The sequence below is a fragment of the Arachis stenosperma genome, chromosome 5 (genome assembly GCF_014773155.1).
Source record: "Arachis stenosperma cultivar V10309 chromosome 5, arast.V10309.gnm1.PFL2, whole genome shotgun sequence".
In the NCBI taxonomy this organism is placed as follows: Eukaryota; Viridiplantae; Streptophyta; class Magnoliopsida; order Fabales; family Fabaceae; genus Arachis; species Arachis stenosperma.
Window position 1 is genome coordinate 135,757,289 of NC_080381.1, and position 13,100 is coordinate 135,770,388.

The 13,100-nt window shown below is 33.9% G+C and overlaps 1 protein-coding gene across 3 annotated transcripts; it reads right to left on the minus strand.

The window, feature by feature from the left end:
• Positions 1 to 5,673: 5,673 nt before the first annotated feature.
• LOC130982046 (WPP domain-interacting tail-anchored protein 2) lies at positions 5,674 to 11,030 on the minus strand. 3 transcript variants are annotated; one of them, XM_057905889.1, is made up of 5 exons: positions 10,266 to 11,030; positions 8,808 to 9,415; positions 7,556 to 8,688; positions 7,205 to 7,402; positions 5,674 to 6,050 (listed from the first exon to the last, which is right to left on the minus strand). In XM_057905889.1, exons 2-5 carry the CDS (start codon positions 9,349 to 9,351, stop codon positions 5,856 to 5,858), a joined length of 2,070 nt encoding a protein of 689 aa, XP_057761872.1. In that variant the 5' UTR covers positions 9,352 to 9,415; positions 10,266 to 11,030; the 3' UTR covers positions 5,674 to 5,855. The 3 variants fall into 3 exon arrangements, with proteins under 3 accessions (XP_057761872.1, XP_057761874.1, XP_057761873.1); XM_057905891.1 differs by lacking the exon at positions 10,266 to 11,030 and having other exon boundaries at positions 8,808 to 8,953; positions 9,031 to 9,268; XM_057905890.1 differs by having other exon boundaries at positions 5,815 to 6,050; positions 7,201 to 7,402; positions 10,266 to 11,029.
• Between the last annotated feature and the right edge of the window lie 2,070 nt (positions 11,031 to 13,100).

Consider the following 13,100-nt stretch of genomic DNA (forward strand, 5'->3'; position numbering starts at 1 on the left):
GCAAAAATAAGGACAAAAACCCTCCATAAAAAGTGACAATTCAATCAAGAAGGAGGTATGAAAGCATACCAACCAAGGTTACCATATCCTCAAAGGTTTAAGGGAGAAAACAAAGAGAAGTAATACTCCAAATTCCTAGAGGTATTCAAGACACTCCACATCAACATCCCTTTCATAAAAGCACTTGAACAAATGCCATTATATGCTAAGTTTTTGTATGGAGAGGATGGGTTTCATTTGGGTATTGCAACATGATACGAGATTTTACAATCTCGCATAACTACTGGCAAGTGCACCGGATTTCACCGGATTGCACCAAGTAATACCACGATGAGTGGGTTATCATTCCCACGAGAATTAATGGATCAAGCAACAATAATCAATTGGCTATTCTAATTAAACAAGTCTATTTTGAATGAGAATCAATGATGACAATAACATAAAACTATGTAACTTGGCTATAAAGTAAATGATTGAAACTAAATAGCAAGAAAGTAAATGGCTGAATAATAAATGACTGAAAGTAATAAATGGATTAAGCATATATACAGAGAATAGATCTAAATTGTAGAATTGAATTAAACCAATAATTGAAAGCAAAAATCAAACAAATAAGAGAATTATATGATGGTGAACATTGAGGTTCAAAGATGTTAACTCCTCTGAATTACAGATCTCTATTCTATCTTAATCAAGAAATTATTGATCTCTGCCAAATCTTAAGTGATTGAACTCCAATCTCTTGGTAATTCAATCTCTCTTCACTTAATCAATTTCCAATGTCTTGATCTAATTACTCATAAGAAGAGATGAAGATTGATCTCTGATTAAAGCTATACAACTCTTAAGATCTAAATTTAATTGATTATATGTCACATATCAAATCTAAATACGAGATCAGAAGAATTGAGAAAGAGGATCTTCAAGCTTAATTTCATGAATCAACCTTTTAGTTAATCAAGAAATTCAACCCATATTCAAACCACCTCTCAATCAATTTGAATCATTCAAAATGAAAGCAAAAATTCTCTCTTAGAAGCAACAATTCATGAATTAAAGATAGAGAATCAATGAATTCATTCCATTAGACATTAACAGAGCTCTTTACCTCAATGAAAAGGAGTTAATGATTCATTGCTCTGGAATTACAAAATTTGAAAGATGTGAAAGTAAAAATGTGGTAAAAGTCCCTAATTTTTTACCCAAATCATGAAGGAGTGAGACCAGGCATGGCACGCTAGATTTGTGGCGTGGGACGCCACCACTTCTTTAATCAACATTTGGCCCAATGAAAAAGTGAATTTGTGACACTAGGCGTGGAGAGCTGAGGAGCTCACGTGGGACGGTGCACAAAACTTCAACAATCTTTGGCCCAAGTTCACTTTGATGGCAACAGGTGTGGGATGCTAATGACTTAGTGTTGGACGCCAATAAGCTCCCTTAAGTGCCAAAAGAAATTCACGTCCATGCATGTGTAAATGTTGCACGCTAAGAATAGTGGCATGGGATGTTGAAGCAATGCCCAACCTCACGTGGGATGTCAATGATTTCATCAATAGGCCAAAAACGCTTTGGCGTGGGACATTGATACCATGGCGTGGAACACTGAGTTGCCTTCACTAATAGTTGTTCAATTTGTGAAAGTGCTTGTCATAGGCGTGGCATGGCAAGTCTTGGCGAGGGACTCCAAATTGCATTTGTGACACACACAAAGAGATGCGTATGCATGACCTTGAAAATAGCACTAGTTGTGCGTACGCGTGAAGTGATGCGTACACATGATCTCCTTGATTCATCAAATTCATGCGAATGCATACAATGTGCGTATGCATGCTTGTCTCTAGTTGCAACATTTGTGCGTACACGTAAAGTGATGCGTACATATGACTGCCATTGGACACATTTCTCTTGCGTTGCACAACAAAGCTTTCAAGGGCCCTTTCTTCGTTCTTTGGCCTCCAAAGGCGTGCCCTTCATAGTGTATCCTTTTCCAAAGTGCCTTCTGCTTGAAAGTGTGTCTTAGCTCTTTTTATTCTTCTTTGGTCTTGTCTTGCTTGGTTTATCTCGAAAATCTCCTGAAACACATTATTCAATGTATTAAACATATTCTTTGCTAATCTATGAGTTTATAGCTTAAAAAGAAACAAAAACTATTGAAATATAGATGAAATTGAACAAGGAAAACTACTAATGATGCAAATGCATCAAAACATCAGATTCTATCTCTGCTAGGTCTACAAAAGAAAACAAAATAGTCACTTTGCGGCAATTCTTTGCTTTCGCCTACAGAAAAGGATGGTTAAATCTCTGTTAATTCTAAGATCAAAGAGATTATTCCAACAGTTTTTGGTAGATGCCTACACACAGGTGAAATCAGAAAGGTTAAAATTCTTTAGGTATAAACAACTACATTTGAGGGTTGATAAATACAAATGTCTGCATGAAAGTCTTATAAACGAGGATGTAGATGCTACAACGCTTGGTAAAAGAATCATTCTTCCCAGTACTTTTACTGGTGGACCGAGGTACATGATGAATAATTGCAAAGATGCATTTGTGATTTGCAGATATGCATGATATCTTAGCTATTTTATCACTATGACTTATAACCCTAAATGGGATAAGATAAAGAGAGAAGTGACTCCCGTTGGATTGAAGGCAGAAGACTGCCCTAATATATTGTGTTGAGTTTTCAAAATCAAGCTTGATGGTTTAATTGATGACCTAAAAGAGGGAAAAATCTTTGGTAAAATTTTGGGATGTAAGTCTGTGTCAATGCAACACCTTATTAAAATCTTATGTTTTAGATAATATTTTACTCATTTGTCATTTTCAATTTTTAGATGTTTACATGGTACATGGTCCATGTGGTCTTCCGTATAACAAGAATTCACTTTGCATGAAGAATGGATCATGTTCAAAGTTTTATCCCAATGTGTTTAGGTAGCGAACACTTATTGATGAAGCTGGGTTTTCCAAATATAGGCATACTGATAACGGTCGAACTGTGACGAAAAAGGAATATGTACTAGACAATAAGTTCATTGTTCTATATAATTCAGAATTGTTGCTCAAGTTCGGGTGCCACATAAATGTGAAATACACATGTCAAACGAGTTCTATTAAGTATCTATTTAAGTATGTACACAAGTGAAATGATTGTGTAACAACTACCCTATAAAATGCTGGTTATTCATTAGAAGCCACACAAGTTGTTGACGAAATTAGGAATTACTATGATTGTAGGTACATTTTGGCATATGAGGCAATTTGGCTTTTATTTGGATACGAAATCTAAGAGAAAGAACCATTTGTGATTAGACTTCTATTCCATTTGGAGGATGAGCAACCTATGATTTATAATGAAACTTCTAATGTGAAGGATATCGTCGAAAGAGTAATATCTCATAAGTCCATTTAGGATGAATGGTAGCGAACATGTCATATCCCTATGCTCGAAGTCTGACTTATGCTGAGTTTCCAACCAAATTTGTTTGGAAGGATGATGCTTCGAAGTGGTTTCCTCGAAAGCAAGGCTTTGCAATTGGAAGGTTGACTCATATACCTACAGGTAATGATTAGTTTATATCAAATTTTGTTCTTATTTGTTTGATGATTTAAATTTAAAATTTTAACAGCATGTACCACATATCCACTTTATTTGATTTATCTACATTGAAAAACAAATGTTCAAATAACCTTCAAAAGTTATAACGTAATGCTCTATATATTATACAATTTTATCATTGTTCTCTATTTTATAGAAAAAAAATAATTTTATATGCATGTGTAGCTACATAATAATTGAAATCGTGTAGCCTAATCCATTTAGCAACTTAGAAGTGGGGTTTTAACTAACTTTTTTGCAACAAGTACCGAAGAACATTACCAACGATTTTTCTTGAATACTCAAAGAAAATGTATGAATTTTCAAGATATAAGAACAATAGGAGGAACAATTCATGCTACTTATAGAGATGCATGCTTCACTCTTGGACTCTTACAAGATGATAGAGAATTCATGGATGCAATTAAGGAAGCAAGCTCGTGGGCCTTAGGATCATAGTCAGGAGGTTGTTTGTCATTCTACTAACATCCAACATCTCAAGACCAGAACATGTCTAGGATAGATGTTGGCATGAACTCTCAAATGATATTTTGTATCGACAAAGAATCATGATGAACATGAGAGGTGAGTTTTTATTAACTACAATTATAAAAGTCCTTCATGATTGATAATTTTTAAATTAATTGAATTTTTACAGTACAATATAATATGCAGAGTTAACTATGTCAGATGATGAGATTAAGCAGTTGTGCTTAATGGATATAGACAATATCTTATATTCTAGTGGTAAGACCTTGAAAGACTATCCTCATATGCCTTTAGCAACTGAAGTTGATAGTTCTTTGTTAATCGAAATGGTTATCAAGGAAGAACTAAACTTTAATAGGGATGAGTTCAAGAAAAATGCCTCTGCTGAAATTTGTTCAAGGGGTGTTATTGTATTAAACGTTGTTTCAAATGGCATTGCATCTTTACTTATTTCCAATGGAAGAACGTCACACTCAAGGTTCAAAATACCATTGAATATGACTGAGGATTCTATATGTAACATCAAATCTGGTTCCCCTCAAGAAATGTTGTTATTGAAAGCCAAACTTATAATTTAGGATGAGGCTCCAATGGTTATTAGGTACTACTATGAAGTACTTGATAAATGTTTGGGTGATATCATGAGGTTTTTCTCCAATGTATAACAAAAATTTGCTCTTTGGAGGAAAAGTGGTTGTAGTAGGTGGAGACTTTAGACAAATCTTTCGTATCATTCTACAAGGATCGAGACAAGATGTCATTCATTCAACCGTGAATTCATCTTACCTTTGAAAGTTTTGTCAGGTGCTCAAACTAACAAAAAATATGAGACTCTCTATAGGAAAATATGGAGAGCCAACTAGATCTCTATGGTCCTAAATTATTGAATAGCATAAATTGCTTTGGTTTGCCTCCACATAAATTAATACTCAAGGTTGGTGTTCCGGTGATGTTACTGAGGAATATTGACCAATATGAGGAATATTGACCAATATAGTGGTCTTTGTAATGGTACAAGGCTATAAGTTAGAAATCTTGGAAATCATGTCATAAAATATGAAGTCTTAACGGGTAACAACATTGATCATATTGCTTTAATTTCAATAATAAATATGATACCAACAAATGAAACTGTCATAGTTAGATTTCAGCAAAGACATATCCCCATAATAATATCTTTTGCTATGACAATTAATAAGTTTCAAGGACAAACTTTATCTCATGTTGAATTGTACTTGCCCAAACCAGTTTTTACACGTGACTAACTATATTTGACACTTTCAAGAATTAAGAGCAAGAGAAGTTCAAAAATTTTACTCATAAATCACGTAAAATTGTCTGCAAATTCAACCATCAATATTATTTATAGAAAATTCTCTGAAAAAATAAGATTCTAATGTAAATATTTTAATTTTATTTTAAATTCTATATTAAAATTAATGAATAATTATTTCACTTTTGAAAAAGTGTAAAATAATGATTACTCACTATTTTCAAGTTAAACTTTGATTTTAATAGTAATGTTATAAATTTTTTGAAATAGTAATTGTTTTGTGTGTTTTTTTTTTAATATTCAAAAATATAAATACTTTTTCTACTTTTATGAATTTTCCCAGCACGGTTCATACACTAGTAATAATAATAATATGCTTACACCAACTCTAGGATAGTAGGATCACATGAACAATGAATATACAGAGCAGAAGCCAAAGGACTTGACAAACGACAAACAAAAAATTTCTACGTCCTACATCATAACTTAGCCATCAAATGAAGCTTTCAAAAGGGAAAACGTTTCATTATCGAATAAGAAGAAAGCTAACACAGAAACCAGTGGAACAATGATCAGTGCCATTAAAAGTATTGTGAAGTTCCTCCATTTAGAGGACTTGCTTGATGATATATATGATACTGCTTGTGTTTCAGAGCTTGCCTCTCCTGCTTGTTCACCCACCTAATAACAGAAACCAAAACATAGGGAAGCTTTAGTATCTAAGGGAAAATATTATATTATGAAATAACGATCACTGCAGTGTGGATGACCTTGGAATTTGTTATTGTATAATGCAAGATCCTAATTTTGTAGTTTCCAATGTAGAAATTAGAAAATAAATATACTAGGATAAATTACACGGACCTTCCATGAGATTGGGCAATAGTATTACACACCATACCCTCCATTTAAAAATGGACACACTAACCTCCTCTTATATCAAAATTAATATAACACTCAACATCCATATATTTTGTAAAAATGACACTGAACTCTCTTTTAGACATGAGATTGAGTTCCATGACTAATCAAAGGGACCTCGATGTGATTTCTCCAACATACTATTGCAAGAAATCAATTGTGTATTGATTAATGTAGGGCATTTTGCTTCACTGCTCTAAGAATTACCATAGCATCCCAGTATGCTTAAAAGCTCTAAAATAATGTTTTTGTAGTGACCATGCAAACGAAAGGTGATCTGGGAAGAGAGAAATGAAGTAAGCTCCATCATGTTAGCATTTAGCAAGGTTGCCTTCTAGAAGGCTTTGTCGACCATGTTATGTAACATGAAGAGAAGGTAATAATAGAACATAGCCATAGGAATGATGATGACAACCAGGGGAAAATCTGAAGTCCATTGTCAATGCAATTATGCGAACATCTCATTGTAGAATAGAATGAGTCTACAATGGCATACGGGAAGACCTCAACCTTATATTAGCTTTATTGAGTCTACATTGATCTTTCTAAGTTCATTCTCCTATAATGATAATAGTAATAATATTACAGATAAAAACAGCTCAGAATCTACCAGTGTAAAGTAACTTTCAGGGGATTAAAATAAGGATAAATTTATTTCTAGATTTTTATCACTGATTCAAGAGAATATTCCTTGTATGTGCATTGGCTGATAAGTATCATCATTGGTGCCAAAAGATTCAAATATCATGCAACATGCCAATGGTATTATGTACTAATGGAAATGAATGCCCTGAAAGAACTCCATTGAGTTAATTGACTTGTGCATCAATGCTTTTCAAGGAACTAGCTATGAAGCAGAGCCAATTACAGAACACCTAAATTGAATTCAACTAGTGAAAAAGATAAGTACCTGCCTTGAAGGTGTTATTCAAGGGATCTGCTCCTTCTTCATCAGATGATTTTGTACAGCTACCATTGCTTGAGTCAATGTTGGAATCTTGATCTTCATTTCTATTATTTAGTCCGTTGTTGCAAGCATCTAGAGGGGCGCCAATTTTAATATCCTGTAACTTCTCTACCAGACATTTGTTTTCATTTCTCAAAGCATGTAGCTGCATGAAGAACAATGCCAACATTTATGATATCATGTTTAGATATCATAGTTGAGTAATGTATAACTATTTTTTGACACGACCAAAAAAGAAAGAGAGAGAAAGAACTGCAGTAGTAATGACAATTGTCATGTAACTTATTGAAGTCAATACCTGTTTATTGATACGCTCCCTTTCGGCAGCTAGTTGCATTATCATATCCATGATAAACTTGGATCTGGTATCAATTTCTTTGGCACTGGATAATTTTGAATTGCAAGCATGATCCAAAGATAATTTCATGCTGATCATGCTGGACCTGAGGAGATCCAATTCTTTATTAAGTTCTAAGATAGTATTGGATAGCACAATGCATTGCTCTTCAGCACTCTCTTTCTTACTTTCAGCTTTTGAAGCCTTTGATTTTAGCTCTTCAATCAATATTTCCATATCCCATATTGCTGTGTATAACATGTTCTGCTGTTCTTGACTTGCTTCAGAAGATGCCTTTGCATTCTGCAGCTGGCTATCTAATTCCCTTAGTTGCTTCTCGAGTAAACCAACTTTCTTCTCTGCAGCACTTGCACTTCCTTTGTGAAAATTCAGCTCTTCGTTAAGTTCCATGTTGGTCTCAGTTAACTGTGTAACCTTTGCTTCTGCAGTCTCCGCCCGATTTTCGGCAATGTCAACACTTTCTTTGAGGGAAACAACCAAATTTTCCAGTTCAATGAGTTGCTCTTGACTAGTTTCATTCTCTGCAATCACAGAATTTAGCCGAAGCTCAAAATCCCTTTGCTCTTCTTCGCGGAGTTTGACCTTTTCCTTTAAAGCCAACACTTCAGACTTCAGCTGCATATTCTCGGCATTACATCTCTCAAGCTTCTCTATAGCGGCATCTTTATCCTTGACTTGTTCGATGAAATCTTGAATTTTGGATTTCAGCTCATTTTCTCGGTGAATAGAACCATTGAGGTTGAACTCAGTTAGTTGGAGGCGCCCCATTAGACCTTTGGAAATCCCCATCAACACCTCCACGGCATTGTCTGCCTCTAGAAATCTTCCCCAAACAACTTCTGCTGCTTCTTCCATACGAAACGCTACCTGTTCCGTGTAGTGAAGTTTCAGCTTTAGCTCTTCATTTTTCCTCAGCTCCACTAACTTCTTTTCAAGATCTAGCTCCCTCACGAGGGACTTCTCAAGCATTCGAAGAAGATATTTTCGTTGTTCAACCATCTGATCACTGGATTTTACTTTCATATCTGTCAGTTGACTGTTTTCCAATAAATTATAGACCCTCTCCATTTTGCCTGTTTACACAGGTTAAAGAGAAAAGTGAACAATCATCCAAAACTGGGAAAAGAACTGTAACCACAGTATACAATTTTTGGAAAATAACATAAAATAATTAGCAGAGATTTGAACTTACAATTATCATCTTTTAAAGCAGCAATTGTTTTCTGTAACTGGGTTGACTGCATCTTCAACTCCAATAGCTGCTGCTGAAACTGCTTCATAGATTCTTCACAGCCAAGCAATTTTTCTTCCATCATATGAGAAACTTCTGTCAAATGTCTGCATGAAAATATTTTACGACGGGCATCAACAATTTCTTCCTGCAGAGTGTCCATGAAATTGTCCAGCTCTCTTACCTCTGAATCTAAAATGCCAGACAATAGATCAAACGTCATTGCCCTCTCAAAGAAGTTTGCCAAGATGCAGTCATCCTTCGTATCTATTGCTTCGAGATCATTTTCCCGGGCCAACAGATAAATATAAAGTACATGCAGGTTCATTAGTTTTTCAGAAAAATATGCTAAGCGAAAGTCTATCTCCGTTAAGGCTTGAAGTGCTATCTCCATTTCTTGCATGTCATCTTCTTTAGTTGAGATCCCCTCAACTGAGTAGAGTTTTCTAAAATCGGCATCTGTAGCACATAAGCCTTCTTGAACTTTCTCGGTAGATTCATCCATTACCAACCTTCAATTCTCTTGGTTCAGCAACCAGCAACCAGTTCTGAAGTTTAAAAACAAATTTCTGCAGAAAAAGAAATAGCCATAATTATGGTACTAATACAGTAATACGTGTGCAATTCAACTGCTAAATCAGGTCGATGCCTAGCCTCGATGCACACCTGTAAATGATCCAGTCATAGGGACTGAAGATTTTTCTTGATACATACAATGCTGGTTATTTTACAGGATCAATTAACCAAGTTCATTTCTTTTGCAAATTACATCCATTCACCTTTCATTTGATATCAATTTCAAATTCTTACACATATAGTGGCATTTCATTGCGTCAAGAGATACCAGACTTAGAAAAGGAATGAAACATCCAAAGAATTTGGGTGCATAGTTCGTTTTCTACAAACTACAAGGCATTTTCAATTCCTCCTCTACTCTAATTCATCATCATGTAATCACCAATAAAACAACCACAAACATAAACTTTAGTGTTTGTATCAACCAATTAATGAATAGAGAAGAATCCTACTCTTTAAATAGTTGAATTCTGCTTAAGTTCATCTCAGATGCACTAAGTAGGTTAATTAATTTGCCCTTGTCACAACATACAGAAAACGATCACTTCCACAAACGAAGAAGCATCAAACGCAAACTTGATAACAGAAACCATAGGGGACTTTCGATTTTTCTAACAGATTCAATGTACAATACTACAACAATGAATAATCCTTATGATACACTGGGAAAAATGCCAAAAAATTAACCAATTATACTATCTATAAACATATGTCGCTGAAAATTTAGCTTGCAAACCAGAAGACTTTGTAGAGATTCCAGCAGCAACAAGAAGCATTTAATACATAACAGATAAAGAAAATTAACCAAAAGCTAACATAAAATTGAATTGGGTTCATACATACCTTACTCTAAATGCATCAGGGTCCTCCTAGCTCCCTCAGCAAGAAAAGGATCTTCGAAAAGCAACATGAAAAAAAAATCTTCCAGCACACTCTATCTACCTATTTGTACCTTGAAGTAGCCAAAGGCTTTTTAACTACCACACGTTCTTTCCCCCCAAATTAACGTTACTTAAATAAATGAGTCACCTTGCTTTTATTATTTTTTTTTCCCCACTCTACAAGGCAAGAGGAAACTAAAAAAAAAAACAAAAACAAATAAATGCACAAACAAAAATGTTATCTTCCTCCCGTGTGGATCGGTGAGGTGGTGGTTGTGGAAGGAAAGAGAAATAGCTAAACAGTGGTCAAAACTCAACAAAAATGTTTAGTGTTAGTGATATGTGTAATGAATTGAATAATCAAAGTGGAACGAAGAGTTGGATTGGGATTTAGGGTTGATCCTTGAATTGTCGATGTTGACTTTAAAATCATTTCACTTCAGTTTTGAACTAAGAGTTGTTTTTGAGGCAGAAATGCAAAAACTAAAAGCTAGATAGAGAATGCTAATTTGCAAATTGCGAAAACGGTACAAAGAGTAAACTGTAAAAGGAACAGATCTATCATCAGTAATTCATTAGTACTAATCTGTCTAGTGTCTCCTACTATTATTGCGTAAGGTAAAAAGTCCGGAATCAAGAGTGGAACATGCTGCGAGTTAAAGTGTTGATGTCGTTAGTGGGTCCTGATTATTTTGGTTCAGACTTGAGACGACTTCTTTTTGAGTTGTGCGTTGTGAGTTGTGAGTTGTGAGAGAGGTTTATTAGTCATTTATTATTGCGGATGCTCGTTATCATGATTCACGATTAAGTACTAACAAATTAAATGCTGCTGCTCTAGATTTTGGGAATTTTTTTTAAATAATAAAATAAATTAGTTATTATATATATATATATATATATATTATCTATTATATATTACTAATTTTGTAATTAAAATATACTACATCTCACCCTCTTATTATAATTAAAATTAAAGTTTTTCTTTCAAAATTAAAGAGTTTTTTCCTCCTTCTCCTCTCTCTTTTCCTATTTTTCTCGTTCTTTCACCCACCTTATTTCTCTTATTTTTATACTCACTATATCTCTTTTATATATCATTATTAATAACTTATTATATACGTAACAATTATCATATTCGTTAACTGTAATTAAAATTAAATTAAAATATTAAAATTAAAATATAGTTATATTATATTACTAATTTAATAATTAAAATATGTCACATAATACTCTCTCATTAAAATTAAGATAAAATATTTTCTTCAAAATTAATAAATTTTCTTCGTCCATCATCTTATCTACCTCTCTTTCCTTCTCTAATTCTCTCTATCATTCTCAATCTATATAACTTATAATTTATATTTTATATTACTAATTTAATAAATCATGAAATATTCTTTCATTACAATTATGATAAAAAAATTTCTTCTAAAATTAACGAACTCACTAACTCTTTTTTCTTTATCTTTCTCTCTCTTCTCTCTCTGTATTTTTGATTTTAAAGAAAATTGATTTGAGAATTTAAAAACTGATGATGAGTTTTGAATCTTGGAAAGGGACATGGACTTGTTGAGTATTGAAAGTGTGCCCGTCAAGATATCCATGGATAAGAATGATTTTTTTTTTTTTGAAATAGGATTTCGAGTCTGATTGATTGTGGAAAGTGTGTCAGGCACTATATCCCTAGGTTGAATTATGATGGGTAACCTTTTCTGTCGCAAGAGTGTGTCAGACACTATATCCTTGGGTTACACATGCGAGTGTGTCCGACCCTATATCCGTGGATCAATAGTGTGCAGGGCACTATATCCCTGGCGTGGTAGATTCCCTGCCGCAAGAGTGTGCAGGACACTATATCCCTAGCGTGGCAAAAAAGCTACATCCAAAAGGATGTATCGAGTTGGCATTTATGAACTGACAAGTGATATCACGAGCCAATATGATAGACATTCATCATATGCATCTATGTGACATTGTTTGGGTGTGCATATTGTAATTGGTTTGTCTATGTGAATAATTATGTTTAACTACTAATTGCTATACTTGATGTAACTGCTTTGTTTGTGTTTAAACCTTTCTACTTGTGTTTGTAACTAAAACTGGTTAGATTGTGGTGAAATTGGATGTTAATTAAGTTGTTTGGGCCTGAGGCTATGTTTGATTATGTGATGGGTCGGAGGCCGTGGTTTGTGTTTTTGGTTTAGTAAAGTATGAAAAATCAAACTGGTTTAATATAGACTTAATGAACCTATACTTGGAACAATTTAGTCATCATACTGTCTAGGAAATCTTTTAATATTTGATACGAAAGGTTTTGGATTTTGAAGAATAAACAGATTTCTCTTCTAAAAAGGATTTTGGATTTTAAAAAGACACGTAAGACAAACAACGATCACTGTACCTTAAAATGATTTTATTTTACGTATCTTATTATAGCAATTCTCTAACCCTATAGTGAGAACCAGTGAGGACGATGTTCTCACTCTCCTACAGGCCTTTTCTCTTTCAGGTTATGGACGATGAAGTTCAAAAGAGCTTATTTCTTTTCTGATTAGACGATATTTTTGTATTATTTTAGTGTTTATGTTTCCATCGCCTTTTAACTTTTCACAATTTGTAAGAGGTATATGATTTGTTTTATGGAAAGCTTGTAAGTTAATACTATGTATTAGTATGTATATGGTTGTAAGTATGTATTTATGTTTTGTTTTAAACGGTCTTTTAAAAAATACGGTTTAAGTTTTAAAAAGGCTTATATCAGAGTGGCGCAGCCGGAAGCGTGACATTTTGATAGTTA